General features: G+C 52.9%; 1 protein-coding gene across 4 annotated transcripts in view; it reads left to right on the top strand.

Moving 5' to 3' along the window:
* ECE1 (endothelin converting enzyme 1) overlaps positions 1 to 22377 on the top strand; it is a 116616-nt gene extending 94239 nt beyond the window's left edge. For all 4 annotated transcript variants that reach the window (XM_045035241.1, XM_023258263.2, XM_045035242.1 and 1 more), the window contains exons 9-19: positions 32 to 174; positions 1451 to 1565; positions 6388 to 6498; positions 7780 to 7878; positions 8373 to 8450; positions 9971 to 10074; positions 14048 to 14158; positions 14847 to 14914; positions 15949 to 16139; positions 19056 to 19151; positions 19810 to 22377. In XM_045035241.1, the coding sequence (XP_044891176.1) occupies positions 32 to 174; positions 1451 to 1565; positions 6388 to 6498; positions 7780 to 7878; positions 8373 to 8450; positions 9971 to 10074; positions 14048 to 14158; positions 14847 to 14914; positions 15949 to 16139; positions 19056 to 19151; positions 19810 to 19986 (1293 nt within the window). In that variant the 3' untranslated portion in view covers positions 19987 to 22377. The remainder of the gene's footprint in view (positions 1 to 31; positions 175 to 1450; positions 1566 to 6387; positions 6499 to 7779; positions 7879 to 8372; positions 8451 to 9970; positions 10075 to 14047; positions 14159 to 14846; positions 14915 to 15948; positions 16140 to 19055; positions 19152 to 19809) is intronic.
* Positions 22378 to 22928: the final 551 nt, after the last annotated feature.

The following is a 22928-nucleotide window of genomic DNA, read 5'->3' as shown; positions in this document are numbered from 1 at the left end:
AGCCAGAGTCACACGGTCTCTTCCCTTCCAGGCCTTGGCGCCAGCCATCAACTGGCTGCCCTTTCTCAACACCATCTTCTACCCCGTGGAGATCAATGAGTCCGAGCCTGTTGTTGTCTACGACAAGGAGTACCTGGGGCAGGTCTCCACCCTCATCAACAACACGGACAAATGGTAAGGGACGGCCAGGCAGCCCTTGGGGTCACACCCTCCTGCTGCCGCTGCTGTCCTCTTCTCCCGCCAGATAGGTGTGGCCAGCGGGTGACAGACTGACTCAGGAGCGTGGGCCCTGGGGAGAGGCAGCCCTTCAAATCCCAGCCCCTCCCCCACCAGCTCTGTACCCTTGGGCAAGTTTCTCGCCCTCTCCTGGTTCATGCTCCCCATCATAAAATGGGGCTGGAAACAGCACCTACCTGGTAGGGATCCCAGAGCCGAGTGAGAGTATGACTTGGAATGGGGCTCAGTGAATGTCCGCTCATATTTGTAGCTAATACTTCTGATTTTTTTTTAATTTTAAAGATTTGCTGGAGAGGTTTTGAAAACTACAGAAAAAATAGAAAAAACTTAAACTTACCCAAACACTGCTGTTGATTCTATGGGGGGTGTGTGTGTGTGTGTGTGTGTTTGTGTGCACGTGTGTGAGGGAGAGAGAGGTGAATTTTCTCATACATGGTTCCTTTTCTCCCCATTGTTGTGACCACATGTGTAATCTGCTTTTCTCTTGACCTTTGTCAAGAGCATTTTCCCCATGTTATCCCACACTCTCTGTGGACCTCATTCTTCACGGCTGCACAGTATTCCACCAAGTATACATATGATTATTTACTCAACCCTTCCCCTATTGTCAGACATTTAGATTGGTTCCAGTTTGAGGCTAGATGCTCACTGTTGTGAACATCTCTTTGTACCAAGGTGGCTTCTTTGCAAAGGTGACAACAGCCACAGAGGATTCTCTGTGCCCTGAGGGAGGGGGCAGTGAGCTCTTCCACGCAGACCATGGAGGAGCTGGCCAGGGCTTCCTTTCCTGCCCCTCCTATTCTTAAGGCCCCTTTCCTGACGCTGGCCCTCTGGCCGGGACATCTCCAAGCTGGGGACATGGCAGCCTCCTCCCTGCTCCAGCCCAGCAGTACACAGCATCCCGGGGGCATCTCCATGCTGCCCTTCCACGGCTTCCAGACAAAAAGCAGCTATGCAACAAGCGTGTATTGAGGACGTGTGATGTACAAATCACCTCCCTAGGCACTGAGGGGTTTTCAAAAGAGGACCCAGGCTCTGTCTTGAAGAGCTGACATTCCCCGTTAGTGAGCAGTAACCTGCCAGACTGGGGCAGGTCGGGGAAAGAGCCTGCTAGCCGAAGGCCGGTTCTGAGCGCCCCCTAAAGGTCAGTGGGGGAAGTGCTGTGATGCTCTCAGCTCTGGACCCTTCTGAGCGGTCTGATCTCTTGCCCCAGCCTGCTCAACAACTACATGATCTGGAACCTGGTGCGGAAGACAAGTTCCTTCCTTGATCAGCGCTTTCAGGACGCCGACGAGAAGTTCATGGAAGTCATGTATGGGACCAAGAAGGTGAGCCTCTGTGACTGCATTCCTATGCACGTGCTGAGTACCTACCGTGTGCCAGGCCCTGGGTTGGAGGCTCTTGTGACCTTAGTGTCCTCTAGGGCCGTGGAACTCATGAGGGAGGATCTAAGCTAGCTGGGGATGGACAGAAGCTTCCAGAAGGAGATGATTACATCCAATCTTAAAGGGTAAAGAGGAATCTTAGAGAGTTAGCTACTTTACGGAAAAGGTGGCTTCTCTTTTCTTCCTTCCAACTCCTTCTCGATGCTGGTGATAATAAACGCTTTCCTGTAACTCCAGTGATCTTAATATCCCTATGAGGTGGGTATGATCATCATCCCCATTTTATACAGGGGACCTCCAGTAATACTGCTGCTTCTCCATAAACATAAAACACTCGGTGCAGCACCTGGTTCATGGTAAGTCCGCACGTGTGTTCACTGCTGTCATGCTTCCTGGCCCCGAGGGCCCATTCTTCCAGAGGTCCCAGGGCTCCAGGACCCTCACTCCCCCCTTCTCAGGGCCCCACCCTAGGTGGGAAGTTTCCCAGACACTTCCACTTTTTCCCCAAGGAGGTCACCCTCTCTCTCATTCATGTAGCCCACAGACATGTATTCATAGGACATGAGTCCCTTGTGGGAACACAGAGACAAGTGAGGTGGCATCTGTGCCCCAAGAGCCCACATCGTGAGGTCCTCATATGTGCTGATGGGACGCACACCAAGTCAGGGCCCCAGGGAGGTGCCCAGCTATAGACCAATAGAGGGCGAGGTGCTAAGCTTGCCCAGTGCAGCCACCCAGGACAGCAGCTAGCAAGACCCCAGGGGATGGGCAGAGCTGGCTCCGGCCGCCCTGCCCCCATGGCCCTTCCTAGAGTCCAGTGTAGTGGACAGAGCCGGATAAGGGCTGGCAGAGAATGATGGGATGTGGGTGCTGGCCTCCGGTCCTAGAGTTCATCCTGGGAAGAGTTCTCCTTTTCTTTACCCTCCCCATATATACCCACCTCTGGCAGGAAGGGGACGGAAGGAGAGGGTGGCTGGGAACAGGCCCTGCTCCTGACAAGAGGGGCCTCTGAGGGCACCAAAGGACCTCAGCCATGAGAGCCACGTGGCCCTGCAGAGAAGGACCAGGGGAAGGATTGGCTGCTTTGCTCAGCTGACCCGCCTTTCTGCTCCACCTGTACCTACCTTGGACCGGCCCTGGGTGAGCCCTGGGTCACAGACATGACGAGACATGGACTCTGTCCCCTGGAGCACTTGGCTTCCCACGGGACTTTATTCAGGAAGGGTCTGACCAGGACTGGGGATGGTAGTTACAGAGATGCCTCTGTGTGGGGATCATGTACCTGTATCATTGCTTACCCACTGGGTACAGATGAGGAAACGGGCTCTAGGTGGTGAAGGGTTTCCCAAGTCACCCAGCAAGGAGGCAGCCAAACTCCAATTCAAACCCAGCTCTGGATGACGGTGACATCTTGGCACTTTCAGCCACTCACTAATGCTAACGATGATCATCATCATAATAAAAGACATCATTACTAGATGTTGCCTTTTGTAGGCATTATGTCACCAAGTTCCTATAACAGCTCTGTGTGTTCGGAACTATTATCATCAGCCCATTTTATAGATAAAGAAACTGAGGCTCCATGAGGGGAAAGGACGATTCAAAGTCACACAGCTCATTAGTGGCGAGCGGGTTCTCAAACCTAGCACAGTTGATTCCACAGCCCCCACCCGAACTCTGCTCCACTCAGCCTCTGCTCTGCAGAAGCCAGAAGTCAAAATTGAGCTTCCTGGTGGTTGCCAGGGGCTGGGGGCAGGGAGGCGGGCATGGGGAGTTGTTCAATGGGTAGTTCAATGGGTGTGAAGTTTCACATTTGCAAGATGAAAAGTTCTGGAGATTGGTTGCACAGCAATGTGAATATGCTTAGCACCACTGACCTATACACTTAAAGCAGCTGGAATGGTAAATCTTCTGTGTATTTTACCATGATAGGTAGGTAGGCAGGTAGGTAGGTAGATAGATACATAGATACACAGGGAGAGCTTCCCTGGGCGAGTCTCAGAGTGCAGGGTGCTGCTCTAATCAGTGGGATGCTAAGAGCTGGTGGAGCCCAGAAAGGCTTTGCCAGAAGCCAGGGCAACTGGGAGCCCCTAGAGGTGGGAGGCTGTGAGCCAGGGTCACGATATGCCCCATGCATGGTATACGGAAACAGCACAGCACTTTGGTCAGAAGATCTGTGTTTGAAATGCTTCTTCTAACCACACAGCCTTGGGCAAATCACTTCATTGGAGCAGAAGACGCAGTCTTCCCAAATGTAAAAAGGATTACTTAATCCCTGCCCTGCCCTACTGACCAGGGCACCGTCTGGGATTACACAAAGGTGTTCCCACAAAGTCTGTCCTAAAGGCTAAAGCACTCCACACCCTGCACTTTATCTGCAAAGAGGAGGACAGAACCTGCCTCGTGGGGTTATTATGAGGATTATATGAGCTGTGGCCCACATTATGAGGATTATATGAGCTACGGCCCACACCCGATAAACACTCAGCTGGCACACACTAGTGTTGCTGCCATTGTTGCTGTTATTATGTATCTGTCTCTCCCACTGGGTGCTCTGGGCGTTTCTGTTGAGCCCCTTGAAGGCAGAGCTCAAGGCTGATTCGCCTCTAGGTTCCAAGCACCTAGCGCTCTCAGGGTGCAAAAGAACTGCCCAGAGAGCACTGGGCATGTGAATGAATGAGTGAGCGAATGAACGAATGGGTTTATGCAAAAGCTCTCCTGAGAAGGCAGTGAGACTCAGCCCCTGACTCAGCCATCAGGGCCTAGGGCCCCCACGGAGCCTGGGAGTTCGAGTCCCCCTCCCCCCCGGTCCTGACCTTCTGCGTGGGTGGCCTCGGCCAGATCTGGGCACAGCCATGTCCAGCTGTGGGAGGGCACAGCATCTAAATGGACACATGGGTGGGACAGCTTAAAAGAACTTGGGCCACTCAACTTGTGGAAGGCTGAGATGCCTTTTACTTCCTCCCCTTCTTCCTTCTTTCCTGGAAGAAATTTCTTTAAGGTAGAATTTACGTACGAACAGGGTACACGAAGTACACAGTGTAGCGAGTTTTGACAAATGAAGTCGCCCATGTAACCAGCACCCCAATCGAGATAGAGAACATTCCTGTCACCCACTTATCCAGTGTCCTTGGAACAGAAGGTTCCTTCAGTCCCCCAAGTGGGTGTGGACAGGTGTGGGTGGGATTGCACACTGTGGGCTCTTTCACGTCTGGCTGCTTTTGCTCAGCTAATGGCTGTGAAATGCATCCATATTGTGTGTCACACTCCTTCCGGTTGCCAAGTAGTGTGCTGTTGTATAAAAATACCACATTTTGTTTATCCGTCTGCCTGTTGGTGGGCATTTGCTTGTTTTCAGTTGGAAAACTATCATGAAGCAGGCTGCCCCAAGCCTGGTGGCTGTTACCACCTGTTCTTCAGGGTCAGGAGGCCACACGAGGGATTTACACGAGCAGGGTGAGCAGGGCCACCACTCACGATCACGGGGACCATGCACAGCCAGCAGGCTGGTGGAGCAGGAGAGCAAGCAGGGCTCGAACCAGCGTGCGTGTGCTTCCCCTGAGCTCTGTGGGGCTACGGCCTAAGGCCACCCATTTCCAGCTCCCCATAGGTGCCCTGGGGGCTGGTGGGCTGGCGGGCTGGCAGGCTTGTGGGCAAGACCACAGGCTACCAAGGCATCTGCGTCCTGCAGCATCACTGTGCTGGTCCTTCCTCTAGGAGGCTTTAAATGGGGTTGGGTCCTGGAGCGTCTGGGTGGCCCAGCCGGTTAAGCGTCCGCCTTCAGGTCAGGTCATGATCTCACAGTTCGTGGGCTTGAGCCCCGCATCTGGCTCTGTGCTGACAGCTCAGAGCCTGGAGCTGCTTTGGATTCTGTGTCTCCCTCTCTCTCTGCCTCTCCCCCACTCATACTCTGTCTCTCTCTCTCTCTCTCTCTCTCTCTCTCAAAAAATAAACAAACATTAAAAAAGAAAATGGGGTTGGGTCTGGCCTTCTGGGAAGGTTTTCCTGTTGCACAAGAATAGACGCAGTAGGGGCGCCTGGGTGGCGCAGTCGGTTAAGCGTCCGACTTCAGCCAGGTCACGATCTCGCGGTCCGTGAGTTCGGGGCGCGGTCCGTGAGTTCGAGCCCCGCGTCAGGCTCTGGGCTGATGGCTCAGAGCCTGGAGCCGGTTTCCGATTCTGTGTCTCCCTCTCTCTCTGCCCCTCCCCCATTCATGCTCTGCCTCTCTCTGTCCCAAAAATAAATAAACGTTGGAAAAAAAAAAATTAAAAAAAAAAAAAAAGAAGAATAGACGCAGTAATTTCTCAAGTCTTTGCCACCAGGATTCTTAGCCTCCCCCAGGGGGCAGGGCGAGGTAGGGGTGGGGGGTGGGGCGTGCGATCAGGCATGTCAGAGTTCTGTCACTGTAACACCCCTCGCTCGCTGTGGGACCCTGGACCGGCGACTTCCCCTTGCAGAGTTTCTGTGTCTGTTTCCTCATCTGTCAAGGCCCACATCCCTGCCTTCCAGGTTCGTTCTGATGACTCCTTAAGATACCATTTATGACATGCTGTACACAGAGCCTGGCATTCAGGAAATCATAGACGGCAGCGATGAGGAATATTCTGTGGCCTCTTGATCTAGTGCCTAAAATAACTTCCACTGCGTCAGAAAAGGTCTCCTGGAGGTTCTGGAAGGAAGCAGCCCCAGCCGCTGCTGCCTCCTGGACGGACAAGGGTTGGGAAGAAGGACAGGACCAAGTAACCCCTGTCCCTTGTGTTTCCAGACCTGTCTTCCCCGGTGGAAGTTCTGCGTGAGCGACACAGAGAACAACTTGGGCTTCGCCCTGGGCCCTATGTTTGTCAAAGCGACCTTTGCGGAGGACAGTAAGAGCATAGTGAGTGCCTCGTCTTGCACACAGGCTGTGACATCGCACCTGCACTAGCCCTTCGTGAACCTGACAGCCCACACTTCTGTCTGCTCTGGACCTTTCCTACTCCGGGCCAGGGCTCCAGCCTTCACTCAAAGTTCCTGTTTTCTGAAGCCTTGAATGTCAGGAGTTATTTGGGATAGCTCTATAATTGAGTGGCAGGCACTGTAGCTGTATTGCCCTTTAACCCCGCAAGGCCGTTCCAGCCATCTCTGCCTCTACCTCCAAGGGGAATGAGGGGCCCAACGAGCTGGTGTTGGCAGAGCAGCTCTGGCCTGGAGGGTGACATTTTTCTTACCCTGTGGGTGACGGGTTTGTTCTGGACACGCAGAGGGACATCAGGGCTACGTGTGTGAAGACAGCCAGGCCCCAGTCCAGATCCTGGATCCGTCACCTCCTGGTGGGGTGACTTGGGACAGTTTTTCTCCCTTCACCGTTAACTTGGAAGTGGGGCTGTCCATCCCGCGGTGGGAGACAAAATGAAATACCGCACACAAAACAAGGGCTCAGTGAGTGGTAGCTATTATATTATTATTATTATGTTATTGTTACAGTTTTTGTTCCTGATTTTAATTATGTAGATATTATCTGCAGTCAGATGTTAGCAAAGGGAGACTCCCATTCCTTAGGCGACTCGACTCGCCTATGAGCAGCTGATACAGAATCTTCGTCTAGTTCTGTCAGCCGCCAGCCCCTCTGCTCTTTCTGCTGCACGACTTCCTCCCCCCGCTCTAGCATCTTTGACCTCCGGGTCTGCCTGTGACATTATCGCCCTCAGGAGAAGCTGGTCATCTCCAGCCTGAGCACAGCATTGCTGAGACTGCTTCTCAGAACTCGGGTTCTGTAGATTTTAAAACCCATTCCATCAATAAAGAAATCCTGTGGGCCAGTAAGTCTGAGAAAGACTAATAAGACTTTTACACTCTCGAGAAGAACCACAGTGCATGTTGTACGCCAAAGGTTCTGAAAAGTCCTGCAGAGGAGAGACTTTTCCAGCTTCCCCAAAGCTTGTCCTATGCATATTTGGCCATGGAGCTCTGTTTATGGAGGTCCAGTCTTGTCCTGCAGGACTTCAGTGTTCTGAGGAACAAGGTTGGGGAAGTGGCTGGGGCTCCCCTTCTTCGCCCAGCACGCACAGCCTGAGGTTTTGAGCTGTGATCTGAGTTTCGACTCTGGCCCGGGGCCTCCCTTCTGCCTGGGGTGTCTGTCCAGTGCCCAGCCCTCACTGGTCAGCTTCTCTCTCCTCAGGCCAGCGAGATAATCCTAGAGATCAAGAAGGCATTTGAGGAAAGCCTGAACACACTCAAGTGGATGGATGAGGACACTCGGAGATCAGCCAAGGAGAAGGTGAGGCTGGCCCGGTGCCTGAAGGGATGGCTGAGGCTTCCCGCCCGTGGGGCCACAGCCACGGACGGAGGAGGGTGTGTGAAGGGAGACTACTCCCAGCTAGTAAGCCCGGCGTGGACGCTGTCCTGCCCTCAGGGGGTGAACAGTCCAGCAGGATGGAGGGACAGCCTTGACCACATGATTGCATTAATAACTGTGTAAAAACAGACCGTGTTGAGCACGTGAGAGAAAAATACAGGGAGATGTGACATGTCTAACGAAGAGGGAGGGACTTGATAGAGTCCAGCGGGGGACAGCCAGCAAAGGCTTCCCTTGGGACGTGACATTTAAGCAGAGGGCCAAAGGGTAAGTAGAAGTCGGGCAAGAGAGGAACCTTTCCAGAAAGAGATGTGGAAACCCCAAGCAGGAGGACCTGCCCGTGTCCCTTTGGTCCAGAGCCCGAGGCCAGCCAGCCCTGCTGAGCGCTCAGTGTCCGCCGTATCTCTCCTGTCTAGGCAGACGCAATCTACAACATGATAGGCTACCCTAACTTCATCATGGACCCCAAGGAGCTCGACAAAGTGTTCAATGACGTGAGTGGCTCCCACCCTGCCCCCTTGCGTTCCCAGATGCTCCTGGAGGTCCGCAGTTGGGGACGAGCAGAGGCAGGCTGGGTCCAGGTGGGATGCTGGAGGCACCTTGACTGTCAGGACATCTCAAGATGCGGTGGTGGGTGGTGTGGGGATGGGTTCTCTGCTCCTCCCCTCCTGGGCCCGCGTCCCCCGAGCCTCTGTCAGTCAGTGCCCAGCCCTCAGTGCCAAATGGTGCCACGTGCCCTGCCAGACACTCCATTTCATGGGCAGCTCCATTGGATGAGTGGGAATCATGGAGGTGAGCAGACCCTGGAAGGCACAGACAGAATTGATGCCCCTAAAATATCAGGGAGCCCCTCATACCACCTTTTCCTTCCCAGGCCCCCAAGTTGCCTCCTCTCCCCAGGGGCCTCCCCCACCTTCCCAGAAAAACCTGGACCTCATTTGGACCTTAAATGCTAATGGGAAAGAGGAAGCATGAATCCCAAATGCACATTTAAGCTTAAATGAGGCAACAGGGGTGCTTGATATATTCCTGGGAGTTGGAACTTTCGGCAGGTCATTCCTTTAAATGGATTGTATTTCTGCCCTGAAAGATAGTTTTGTATCTTTTTGTGATTGAAATTTGTGAATTCAGGCATTTTTGCAATTATAATAACCTCTCATCATGGCTCTATTTAAAACCCAAGAATATTAAAACTACTTCTGAGAATATGGGACTGACTCATTCTGCAGCGTGTTTCCTTCAGAATAATTTAAGATGCCCCAGGGTGTCACAATACAGGATCCAGAGGCTCTTGCGGACAGCCCACAGGATCAGAGTCCTGGCCCCAGGGCCCCAGCATCTTTCCAGAGCCCTGACGAGAAGCCAGAAAGCCCTGGAGCCGATCTGAGGGAGAACCTTGCCCCCTGAAAAGAGCTGAAAGGCTGGGCTGAGTGCTAAGGAAAATGTGCAGTGATGCCTGTCCCCTGACATGTCAGAGACAGATCCCGGCTTGATTCATGTGCTATCCAGAGTGGTAGCTACAAGCCACTACTGTTTAATTAATTAAAATCTAAATACATTAAAATTTAATTAAATGTAAAAGTCACACTAGCCACGTTTGAAATGCTCAGTAGCCACATGTGGCTGGTATCTACCATACTGGATAACGCGGGCACAGAACATGTCCCTCATCATGGATTGGACACCACTGGAGGGATTTCCTGCCTAAGGCCCAGGCGCTGCTGCAGGCCGTGATACTGCTTGGTATTGAGCGGTCCTGGTGAAGTTCTTACCGTGTCCTCGAAAGGGAGAGGGGAGGGTGCCGGGCCCCAGCAGGGTCAGGGCCAAGGCAGGAAGCCACCAAGCCTGCGGTCCCGAGCCCTCCATTCCATCCTCTGACCTGTGGACCAATCCCTTAACCTCGTGGGGTCTCAGCTTCCTCAGTTTTAGAAGAAGGGGTTTGCCTTTCGAGGAGCCGGGGGGCCTCCTGGCCTGGGTACGCTCTGATCTTGTGATTTCGCTTCCTCTTGTCCAGTACACGGCAGTTCCGGACCTCTACTTCGAGAATGCCATGCGGTTTTTCAACTTCTCCTGGAGGGTCACTGCTGACCAGCTCAGGAAAGCTCCCAACAGAGACCAGTGAGTCCCTGGGCCTTGCTGGGAGGAAGTAGCTCCCAGAACACAGGGTGCTCTGGGCTGAGCTTGCCTTTGTCACACATGCACCACGTGCCCACCGTGACTCTCTTGAGTGCCATCTGAGGAGTGGGTACCGTGGTTTTCCCACTTTTCAGATGCAGAGACCAGGGACCACGGAAGTGTGCCCAGCCAGGAGCTGGGACTGGCCCAGGTCTGTGTGCCCCCGGTGCCCAGCCTATTGGCAGAGTAGTGGCCTCTAGACTTGAGTGGGCCCGGCCTCACATCCTGGTTCCACAGCTTCAGTGTTTAGAGCCTTTGCCTTGTTATCTGCAGATAAGATGGGAGGAGCCCATGGACAGTCAAGTGTGAGAACTTCGCAGGAGTGTCTGGCCCAGAGGAGGCCCTCGGTTAGGGAGGATTCCAGACGGGCCCCCAACAGCTGTGGTTCCCAAACCTCACTGCATATGAGGACCCTCTGGGGAAGTTGTGTGTGTGTGTGTGTGTGTGTGTGTGTGTGTGTGTGTGTGTTCCTGAGGAAGGTTTTTTTTTTTTTTAATGTTTATTTGTGAGAGGGAGACTGCGCATACGCACGTGGGCGGGGCGGAGAGAGAGGGAGACAGAGGATTCCAAAGGGACTCTGCGCTGACAGCAGAGAGCCCGATATGGTATTCGAACTCACAAACTGTGAGATCATAACCTGAGCCGAAACCAAGAGTTGGACGTTCAACCCACTGAGCCACCCAGGCGCCCCTCCTGGGGAAGTTTTTTTAAATACAGCTTTCGCCTGGACCTCAAACCTTCTTAAAATAATCTGGAATGAGCTCTGGCATCTGTCATTTTTTGAGCAGTCTCCTTGGAAAAATCTTCTGTTGTCAACGCAGCTCTAGTTCTCAAAATAAGCTCCCTCCACGCCGAAAACATTTTGCAGAATAAATCTTACCAAGGTGGAAGCAACTTCTCTTTGCTTCTGGTGCCCCCTCGTGGCCAACCGAGGTTTGAACATCTCTGTTTCCTCTGTCTCCAGACTATGGCACAGATACTGCCACAAGGTTCCGAATTTATCTGATGTCTTTAATTTAACTTAAAATTTATCATTTAAATTCTGCCTCCTGCCCGTTCATGTAACCATGTGTTTTTAAAAAATATGAATTTTCAATTTCCCAGTATCTTTCCATGGCTTCAGTTACCCACCAACACATCTCTGTGGCGCTTACCTGGAGGAGACAGAGTGAACTGTCTAAGCTCTTGGAGAAAACGTCCTCCCTGTCTCACTCTGCTCCTTTTTTTTTTTAAGTTTATTTATTTTGAGAGAGAGAGAGAGAGAGCGCCTCAGTGGGGGAGGGCAGAGAGAGAGGGAGAGAGTGAATCCCAAGCCGACTCCACATTGTCAGCACAGAGCCTGATGCAGGACTCGAACTCACAAACCGTGAGATCATGACTTGAGCTGAAACCAAGAGTTGGACACAACCAACTGACTCAGGCACCCCAGCACTCCACTCCTTACTGAACTTCCCCCCCCCCATACCAGAAAAATTATCAAGTGGACAGATGTTTCTACCACTAGGTTCCCTTCTACATTCTTTGTTTTTAAATTTTTTTTCAGGTTTTATTTTTTTAACTAATTGTGCACCCAACATAGGGCTTGAACTCACAACCCCGAGATCAAGAGTTGCACGCTCCACCCACTGAGCCAGCCAGGCACTCTGCCCCACTTCTACACTCTTGAAAAATTATTGGACCCCAAAGAGTCATTTTTGTATGGCGATTATATCAATTTATTATAAATGTTATTAAAAGGAACTATTTTCTTACAAAATATTTAGTGAGAAAAAGGTATTATTTTACTTTTTGCCTATTTCTTTCATATCCAGCTAAATAGAAGACAGCTAGATTCTTTATCTGACGCTGTGTTCAATCTATTGCAATATCTTGTTTTGAAATATGTAAAGAAAACCTAGCTTCATGCAGACACGAAATTGGGAAAGGCAGGAATGCTTTAGTAGTCTTTTCTGATACTTGTGCACACTCTTTGTCGATACTACACCAAAACTCAGCAAGTAATAATTTGTTAAAGGTTAATCGCACTGTGGAACCTGAACCCATAGTCATGAACTTTTCCTACTCTGTTACACTAAAACCCATCAGTCTGTCTTGCACTTTGAATGGATCTTTTAGCCAGCCCTAATTTGTCATCACACATCGGTCATTTGGGAAACAATGGCCCCGCTGACTTTTACATACCTTCCCCCCAAATCCACATTTGTTCATATCACTGTTGACCTCCTGAGAAAAGTCTTTAAGTATTGGGAAGTTGTCAATTTTGGAGAGACTAATACAAGTTCTTGTAATTTTACTAATTAAGTAATTAATTTTGCTTGAAACTTCAAAGTTTCTTTTCAATTTTTAAAAAATTCTGCGGCGCCTGGATGGCTCAATCGGTTAAGCATCTGACTTCGGATCAGGTCATGATCTCAATGGTTCATGAATTCAGGCCCCTCATCAGGCTCCGTGCTCATCGTGTGGAGCCTGCTTGGGATTCTCTCTCTCTCTCTCTCTCTCTCTCTCTCTCTCTGCCCCTCCCCAACTCACAATTTCTCTCTCTCTCTCAAAATAAATCAATAAACTTAATTTTTATTTTTTTTTTTTAGTTTTTTAGTTTTTATTTTTGTAAGTAAGCTCTATACCCAAGCTCTGTTTTTGTAAGTAAGCTCATAACCCATAGATCAAGAGTTGCATGCTCTGGGGGGCACCTGGGTGGCTCAGTCAGTTAAGCATCTGGCTTCAGCTCAGGTCTTGATCTCACAGTTCGTGGGTTTGAGCCCTGCATCAGGCTCTGTGTGGACAGCTCAGAGCCTGGAGCCTGCTTTGAATACTGTGTCTCCCTCTCTCTCTCTGCCCCTTCCCTGCTTGGGCTCTCTCTCTCTCCCACTCTGTCTCTCAAAAATAAGTAAATATTTAAAAAAAGAAAAAAAGATGTTCCTAAATGGGGCGTCTGCATGGCTCAGTTCAGTTAAGCCATTGACTCTTGACTTCAGCTCAGATCATGATCTCACAGTTCGTGAGTTCGAGCCCCCATTGGGCTCCGCACTCACAGTGTGGAGCCTGCTTGGGATTCTCAATCTCTCTCTCTCTCTCTCTCTCTCTCTCTGCCTCCCCACCCACCCACCCAAAATAAGTAAATAAACTTGAAAGAAAGAAAGAGAGAGAGAGAGAGAGAGAAGGGAGCAAGGAAGAAAGAAAAATGTTCCCAAATGGAATGGGGGTTTTTTCCTGGTGAGGAGCACGGTGACCACTGGAGCAGCTGGTGCCCCTGTCTTGAGTCACACTTAGGCTCCAGCAGCTTTACCCACTGTTGCAAATGTCAACATGTCACAAAGGCAAGTAACGATTTAACGTTATCATGAAAATAGCTTTGACCTTGCAGACCCCCCCCCCCAAGGGAATTGAGAGCCCCTCCCAGTGTCCACAGACCACACTTTGAGAGATGCTTTGCAGCAGTGGCCTGCCTGCCTGCCTGCCTGCCTTCCTTCCTTCCTTCCTTCCTTCCTTCCTTCCTTCCTTCCTTTCTTTTTTAATTTTAATGTTTGTTTTTGAGAGCATGAGCAGGGGAGAGGCAGAGAGGGAGACAGAATCCGAAGCAGGCTCCAGGCTCTGAGCTGTCAGCACAGAGCCCGACACAGGGCTTGAACTTACGGACTGTGACATCATGACCCGAGCCGAAGTTGGATACTTAACTGACTGAGCCACCCAGGCGCCCAGCCGTGGCCTGTCTCTCTTTGTAAGAGGCTCACTGTTCCTCCGTGTGTGTGACATCGGATTTCACCAATCCCTTGTCTGCAGACAGTTGGGGTTTTTCTGGTTTTTCCCTCCAAAACAGTGATGCTAAGGATGTCCTTGTACTTGTGTGCACTTGGGGCCGGGGTTAAGGCTCCTGATATCCTCCAGACCGGCTGACCCCACCTGTGTGTCCTTGCAGGTGGAGCATGACTCCGCCCATGGTGAACGCCTACTACTCGCCCACCAAGAATGAGATCGTGTTTCCTGCCGGCATCCTGCAGGCGCCATTCTACACCCGCTCCTCACCCAAGTAGGATGCTTGGGGTGCTCCCGTCCCGTCTCCTTCCCCTGCCCCTCAGTGGACGCCCGGCCCAGCCCTGTGGCCCACAGCCACACTGAGTGCTCTTTGTCCCACTGGCCCGGGGAGCTTGGGACGTCCACTCCCCCCCCACCCACCCCGCCCCGTGCTTCCCTCCAGGGGTCTCCAGGATCCAGAAGCCCTTGCGCGGTGGGGATTTGGGGGCATGTCATGGAGTCAGGAGCCCCATCTAGGGGAATGCCCCTCCAATGGTATCTTAGAGCCATCACGGCCAGGGAGGTGGAGGGGTGAGGGCCCTGTCTCACACAGACAAGGTATAGGGCCCTGAGTTTGAATCCCAGGTCTGCTCTTTGCTCACTGCGTGGCCCGTGGACAATGTGATCAAACCATTCCAAGTGGCTTGCTCATTCATGGATCGGTCATTAATGCCGAACACTTTTGAGAGGACCAAAGAGGACAGTGCCGTTCTGTGGAGCATCACATACAGTGCTTGGCACCCATTGGGCACAGGCTGACCACAGCCCGCTTGCCCAGCCTCTCAGTGGCCTCAGGGGACTGGCTGGAAGTTCAAGCTGCGGCCATGTCCCTGCAGAGCGCCACAGGACCCTGCTGCTTCTCCAGACACAGGAAGCCGTGTCCCCTTGTGACGTCACCCTCACTCTTGTTTCCTCCCCTCCAGGGCCTTAAACTTTGGTGGCATTGGTGTTGTCGTGGGCCACGAGCTGACTCATGCTTTTGATGATCAAGGTACGACTCCCTGGGGCCCCCTTCAGACCGGGCACGTTGACTCCTGGCCCCACTGCTTCTGCTTTGCTCTCGGTCCTGGGCCTGCCTCCCGTCATCTGAATGAACTTTAACAAGTCCTGCCACTCTCCAGGCCTCCTCGTCCTTGTCTGTGAAGCGGGCATGGCAATTCTGACCTCATGGGGTGATTGTGGGGACTGTGTCAGACACAGGGGGTTCCTGGAAGGTGTCCCATACTCAGGAGTGGGTGTTAGTAGTCCTCAGGGAGCACAGTTTCTCCTCCACTCCAGAGACTTCTCTGGCCCCACCGCCAGCAGAGGAGTTGAAGTCATTCGCCTCCTCATCAGAAAATGTCAGGGGCGCCTGGGTGGCGCAGTCGGTTAAGCGTCCGACTTCAGCCAGGTTACGATCTCGCGGTCCGTGAGTTCGAGCCCCGCGGCGGGCTCTGGGCTGATGGCTCGGACCCTGGAGCCTGTTTCCGATTCTGTGTCTCCCTCTCTCTCTGCCCCTCCCCCGTTCATACTCTGTCTCTCTCTGTCCCAAATAAATAAATAAACGTTGAAAAAAAAAATTTTTTTTTTAATTTAAAAAAAGAAAAAGAAAATGTCCAGAATTCTCATTCCCTCCTGCCTTGGGGATTCCAAGGCCAAAAAGGAAGAGGCGGGACTTTAGAGGCCGGGGCCTGTCTGTGACCCCAGTGCTGCTGACTCCATGTACCCCTTCCTGGGCTCAGGGAACAAGGCCCTTCGCCAGCCTTGACAAGGACTCCCGCTCCGCTGAAATTGTGGACAAGCTGACCCTAGGCCCGCATCCCGTTCCTCCATTCTCTCGCCCCCACCTGCCACCCAGCCCGCCTGGCTCATCCTCCCAGCTCCTCTGGCCCCCAGACCGGCACCATCTCCCCAGTGCTGGTGGGTAGAAGGGAGGTGGGCGGGTGGAGCCATTTCTCACTGGGAGGAGAGGCTCCGTTAGACAGCTACGCGTGCCAGCTCTGCCTCTCCTTCCCCTTGACCTGACGCTCCCTTCTGAACCCACAGGACGAGAGTACGACAAGGATGGAAACCTTCGGCCCTGGTGGAAGAACTCGTCCGTGGAGGCTTTCAAGCAGCAGACCGAGTGCATGGTGGGCCAGTACAGCAACTACAGTGTGAACGGGGAGCCAGTGAACGGCCGGCACACCCTCGGGGAGAACATCGCCGACAACGGGGGCCTCAAGGCGGCCTATCGGGTAAGAGCTCACCCCCCGCACATGCCCCGGCCCAAGTCTGGGTCTGTGCAGGCGTCTCCTCAGTAAAGGGTCATTAGAGACCAGCTTGGGCAAACTGTAGCCACTCCATGAGCTGTTTCCCCGTCTGCAAAATGGGCAAGAACTGATGGAGAAGCTTGCGGAAGTCCCTAGCACAGAGCGTGGCACACAGAGGGCTTTCCAGCCTTGAGTCTGGCCCACCTAGGAGACATAGGAGAGGGCTTAGGCTGGACCTACCTGACGACCTTTTCAAGGAAAGCCACCACTAATTCAGACAGCAGTGGACCCGGGAGGGAAGGGGAGGGAAGGGACACCGTCATGGAGCCAGTTCCGGGTTCAAGTCCTGGCTCTGGAGTAAGTCACTTAGCCTCCTCGAGCCCCAGTGTGCTTGACTGTGAACACCTACTCCCTACATCGCTGGCGTGGCAGAACGTTGACACAGATAGGGGCATCTGGGTGGCTCAGTCGGTTAAGAGTCCGACTTCAGCTCAGGTCATGATCTCACAGTTCCTGGGTTTGAGCCCCACGTCGGGCTCTGAGCTGACAGCTCGGAGTCTGAAGCCTGCTTCAGATTCTGTGTCTCCCTCTATCTCTGCCCCTCTCCTGCTTCGCTCTGTCTCTCTCTGTCTCTCAAAAGTAAATAAATGTTTAAAAAAAATTTTTTTTAAAGAAAGTTGGGCACAGAGTGACACTCCGAAAGGTCAGCTGAACTGGAAGGGAGAGAGAGCAGAGGCCACGAGAAGAGAAGGAGATGTCTCTCAAAAGAGCAATACAGAGCCTCCTTCTCACCGTGACAGTAAGAGCAGAAATAAATAAATGAGGTGCCATTTATTGAGGCCTTATTATGTGCCAGGCTCTGCTGAGTACCCCCACAGTTTTACCATTAGGTATTACAGCCCCATTTTGCAGGTGAGGAAACTGAGCCCAGAAACACTCAGTAACCTGCCGGAAGTCCAGGAGTCAGTGAAAATGTACTGAAAACCTTCTGCCCCCCATGGGCTGCCTGAGGCACTGGAGATTTTGTGCCAAGACAGACAGGAGTTGTGCTCTCACAAAACTCACAATTTTGTGGGGCAGGGGAGGGGGAAGAAAGCCAATACACAAGTAAACAAATAAGATAATTTCAAGTACTGATAAGATGAAGAATATAAAATAGGGCAAGGTAGTGAAAACTAAGGGGGGAGGGTGGTCAGGGTAGGCCTTCTGGAGGGGATGACATTGGAATTGAGACCTTGAATGACGAGGAAGAGGCAGGGAAAGCTGGAATAGAATAGTACGCGCAAATGGACACAGCCCGGCATGGTCAAAGACAGGAAGACAGGCAGGGGTGCAGCGGAGGGAGGGGATGTTGGAGGAGTGATCGGGACCAGAGCTCACCAGGTCTGGGTCAACGGCTTAAGGAGCTTGGGTTTTGTTCTGTACAATGGGAGCTGCCGCACGATTTTTAAAAAGAAGAATGACACGATCTAATTTATCCTTTAAAACGAGGGTCAGCAAACCTACACCCTGTGGGCCAAATGCAGCTTTCAGCCTGTTTTTGTAAATAAAAAATTTAGGGGGACACAGCCAGGCCCGTTCACTTCCACGTTGTCTGCAGCTGCCAGAACTGAGTAGTTTCAGCTAGACCCTTTGGCCTCCAAAACTGAAACTATTTACTTCACGGGAAAGTTTGCCAACCCCCACTTTATGAGGATGGCTTAAGATGCTGTGTCAGGAGGGGATTGGAATTGGACCAGCTCGAGGCAAGGAGTCTAGTCAGAAAGCTGTTGTGAGATTATCCGGCAAGAGAAGGGATAAAGCCATGGCAAGGGTAAGAAGTGGTCAGATTTGGATTGTTTGGATGATTGAAAGAGAAGCTCAGGGGGCCTGGCTCCCTCGGTCAGAAGAGTGTGTGACACTTGATCTCGGGGTTGTGAGTTCGAGCCCCACATTGAACGTAGAGGTTACTTAACGATAAAATCTGGGGCACCTGGCTCAGTCGGTTAAGCGTCCGACTTTCGCTCAGGTCATAATCTTGCAGTTCGTGAGTTTGAGCCCCGCATTGGACTCTGTGCTGACGGCTCAGAGCCTGGAGCCTGCTTCGGATTCTGTGTCTCCCTCTCTCTCTGCTCCTCCCCCCACTCATGCTCTGTCTCTCTGTCTCTCTCTCAAGAATAAATATTAAAAATTTTTTAATAAAATCTTTTTTAAATTATTTATTTATTCTGAGAGAGAGAGGGAGAGAGAGCAGGGGAGGCACAGAAAGAAAGGAAGAGAGAAAGAATCCCAAGCAGGTTCCGTGCTGTCAGCACAGAGCCCGACGTGGGGCTCGATCCTACGAAATGTGAGATCATGACTTGAGCTGAAATCAAGAGTTGAATGCTCAACCAACGGAGCCACCCAGGCGCCCCCAAAATAAAATCTTTAAAAAAAAAACAAAAGGAAGAAAGAAAAAAAGAGAAGCTCAAAGAACTCTGGGGCTGGAGTCTGAGTAACTAGGCGGTTGGTGGTACCATTTACTGTGGTGGGAAGGCGTATGCGCGTGCACGTGCATGTGCGTGTGCGTGTGCGTGTACAACCTCTCATTCTGCTGTGCCATGTTAGCTCTGGGATGCATCGTGGAAATCCAGCTGAAGCAGTTGAATAAACAAGTCAGGGAAGAGGCTGGAGCTGGAAGGAGGCACTTGAGAGCTGTGGGCGTGTCGGTGGTATCTAAGCCTAGGGTTGAACGTGCTCCCCTTCAGGATGAGTGCGGGTGAAGATCACTCCTCTAGCCTGAGCCGAGACCCAGACTCCGCAGTGTGAGTCCTCGCCCCAGCAGGGTAGAGCTTCCCGGGATCTCCCGCACTGGCCCTCCATTGTCGCCCTGTTTGCTCCTGTGTCGAGGGAGCCGCTGAGCTTTGTTTTCTCTGCTCCCAGGCCTACCAGAACTGGGTGGAGAAGAACGGGGCTGAGCAGACATTGCCCACCCTGGGCCTCACCAATAACCAGCTCTTCTTCCTGGGCTTTGCACAGGTGAGTTTGTTAGAGGAAAAAAACGCCAAACGCAGGCACATTCTGCCATCTTGAAGCTCCAAGAGCTCTGAGAGTCAAAAGGCAAGTTCCCCTCAATTGATAACCTTCTAGTTCATTGGCCCGTCCATCGGGCATCCAGTTTGTAAGGTGAGCTTCCTGCCATTAGAGAAATCCAGTGAATGCCATTAAAAGGTCTCCAGTATCAGGTAGATGAGAGGACAGGTAAGTGCTAAGGGCCTCCTGCTTCAGGGGTTCTAGAAGTTTCCTAAACTCAAAATGCCCCAGGATGTCCCTTGAGTTGGCATTAATGAATAGTCTTCTGTTGGTGCCCAGAGCCATAAACAGTTTTTTGTTCTGCCCAGGAGGTGAGTGATGTGGACTCAGTTCAAGGTTTTCAGACTGGTTTTAGGGCAGAACCCTTTGTTCAGATGAAATCTAATGCAGAGGCCCAGGACAGACCCAGGTAACTGCAGTAGAGGATGCTGGGATGGGGGACATCCCAGCCCAGCGTCTCTGCCCCACACGCTCAGCAGCCCCAGCTGACTCCCCAGGCTCTCAGAACCAGGGGGGGCCCATCCCCCTACTGCCGCGGATGGGGGCAGTCTGGCGGCCTCAGGGCCCCATAGTGACCCAGCTTCTCCTTTGTTGCCTCACAAAGGTCTGGTGCTCTGTCCGCACGCCCGAGAGCTCCCACGAAGGCCTCATCACCGATCCTCACAGCCCCTCCCGCTTCCGGGTCATTGGCTCCGTCTCCAACTCCAAGGAGTTCTCAGAACACTTCCACTGCCCCCCTGGCTCGCCCATGAACCCTCATCACAAGTGCGAAGTCTGGTGAGGGTGGGAGCACCTGGAGCCGAGACAGAGGATGAGCCCCCAGGTGGGGCCAACAAGGCCATCTCTCAATCCAGCGTCCAGGGCACCGCCCCGCCCCCCTGGCCACCCAGGGCCCCCCTACCCCGCACTGGAGGGTTTTCAGCCGGAACTGAGCCTACGATGTGGGTTCTCAACACAATCCGAGATTTGATCCCCTGTGAAGACCCTGGCATCCCAGGCACATGTGCGTCAACTCCAGTGGGCATTTGGGTATCAGGCTGGTTGCTCACCAGGCCTGGGCCCCACGCTGACAAGGGCAGTGGACGCAACCCCCCGCCCACATCCGGAGCCAGAAGCACCAGAAATGCCACTGTGTCAAATGCTTTAAAGATATATTTTTGGGGAAACTATTTTTTAAACATTGTGGAATACACTGGAAATGTTCAGGGAAATAATGAATTTAAAACACTTTTTTTTTTTTAAGGAAAGGATTGGTATATTTATTATATTCTGTTTTTCTAAATAACCTGTGGATAAGGGAAGCCCCACTGATTTACCCCTCTCCTCCTCACTCGCCGTGAGGTCGCCTGAGGCAGCCATCCCCAGCCACTGAGCGCGTCCCCAAGTAGAGAGCTGCCCATCCCTTGGCATTTACAGTTTCAGCCTCTGTCACCTGGTTTTGCAGTCACAGGGTGTAGAGAGGAGAGGTGTGGAGGCCAGGAAGGGGCAGAGGCCAGCTCATGGGCACCGCCCCTCACAGCTTGCCTGCCTCTGTCCCCAGAGTCCAACAGTGGGAACCCCAACTAGGACGGTCTGATCCCCAAAGTTGCAGCAGGGAATTGATGGCTGCAACAGGATGAGGCCAGGTCATGGCCTTCAAACCCATCTTGGGGCACCCCGATGCCCTGGGCCTGGACAGCAGAAGGCCTGCAAGACCTGGCCCTCCATCAGATCCTCTCTGCCGTGCCGTAGATAGCCCCTCTCTGTCCCTCTTCTGGCCGCTGCATGTGTGTCCCAGGGTCTGGTTCCCTGTCTACAGCAGCCCTCCCAGCCCGGCCACTCCAGGGTCTGCCTTGCTGACCCGTTTCTGCAGAGGAAGGAGAAAAGAGAAGACCGCTCTCCTGTCCCACAGGGCCCAGATCCTCCCTCTGAGCTCCGTCCTGCACCCCTGGCCTGGGCTTGGCTCCAGGGACCACATGCAGCCCCGCCTGCCCGCCCTCCATCTCTAGTGCCTTATCTGAGGCTGCAGCCCAGGCTCTACCCCAAGGAGACAACCCCCTACCAGGTGCCCCTTTGCTTCCTCAGTGAAGCCTTCAAGTGTCCTGACTATAATGCAAGGCCATACCCCCTACTCCCAGTGCCCACAGAGCTGCCCCTCACGGCGCCCTGGGAGCTCTAGCCTACAGGGCAGTGGCACCAAGGTCAGGAATCTGAAGGACTCCTGAACTTGCCCTGAGCCCCATCCCACCCTCAGCCCCTTGGGTTGAATCGAGACGATACTTGTAACTAGAGGGACTCCTCATCTGGAGATGTTTTCAGCCAAGGCAGACTGAGGAAAAGGTTCCCCCAATGTGATCAGTCTAGCCTGTGGGGTCAGGGAACCAGGAGTGGCTTCCCTCCTTGAAACTGTGGTGCAGGAGCTCTCTCTGGGGGAAGCAGGCACCTGTGACTGAGGCCAGAGCAGCCAGTGCTCACACTGGCTCTCCCTTCTCGGCAGCCCACGGCCTGGTTGTGCCCCGTCACCTCGCCCCGGAAGTTAGAATCCTCCCTGCCCCAGAGGGCCAGCCAGATCAGCCTCGGCACTGAGGTGGGGTGGGGTCCAGATGAGGCCCCTGGTCCCTGCAAGCAGCAGTCCTGGTCACTTTTCAGAGACGTAGGACAGGAGCCAGAGAAGGAGCTAGAGTTGGGGGCTTCCACACAGAGTTTGGATTTCCCAGCCCTAGTGCCCTCCAGGTACCTCCTCTAGCCCCCTCGTCCTGCCTTCCCGCCTTCCCCGTGGGCGGTCACAGTCCTCAGGGTTGTCTGTCCTCACCTTGGGCTGGGACCTCCCAACCAGAAGCAAGTGTCCCAGGGCTGAGGGTCCAGCCAGAGGGAATGTAGACTACATTCATTTCTTCAGGGTGTCCTGGGAATAGGCAGGGGCCAAGGGGGAGGAGGGCTCAGGCCCAGCAGGGACAGAAGCAAAGGGATCACCCCCACTGTCCCTGCCGAGCTGAAAACAAGGCTGAGGAGGTGGACAGCTGCCCCGTGAGAGACCCCTCCCCTGAGGCCCGGGAGCCATAGGTCTGGCTTCTCTGCGGCTACTTGGATGTGGGGTTTGGGGCTGGGAATCTATTTTTTGTATTCTTACGTTTTGTGCTACTGTAGTTTCGGCGTGGCACTATTGTAACTGAAATAAACGACTTGTACCGAGCGCCATGTGACTGAGTGTGTGGCCTCCGAGGACAGTGCTTGGAGGCTATGGGAGGGCTCCTGGCCAGCACAGAGCTGCACACCGTCGCATGTGCATGGGGGCCAGCTGCACCCCTCCCCAGAGCAGAGGACTTGGACCCTGACAAGTGCCAGAAGGTTACTCAGTGCCTGTGCCCATCTGGCTGTCCTTCCTCCATCAATATGATCATGTGAGCACTCCCTGCTAGTGACAATGATGCATGTCCCCACTGTGCCCAAGGGGCATCCTAGAAAAATTGAATTTTCTGTTATCTTGGAGCAAAGGGTGTCGGCAGTGGGTTTCCAGGCCTCAGATGCTTGGCAGGGCAGACAGTAGATGAAATCAGAGAAGTTCAAGGAAAAGTGTCTGACATATACTCATGCCTCCTCCTGAGTTTTTGCATACATTCTTCCTTCTCCCTAGAATGTTCTCTGACTTCTCTGCCTGATACACTCCTACTCATCCTTCAATGCCCAGCTCAGCATAACTTCTTCTAGGAAGCCCTTCCTGACCTCCAGGCCAGATCAGGTAGG

The sequence above is a fragment of the Felis catus genome, chromosome C1 (genome assembly GCF_018350175.1).
Source record: "Felis catus isolate Fca126 chromosome C1, F.catus_Fca126_mat1.0, whole genome shotgun sequence".
NCBI classification, from domain to species: Eukaryota; Metazoa; Chordata; class Mammalia; order Carnivora; family Felidae; genus Felis; species Felis catus.
This window is presented reverse-complemented; position numbering and strand designations above follow the sequence as displayed.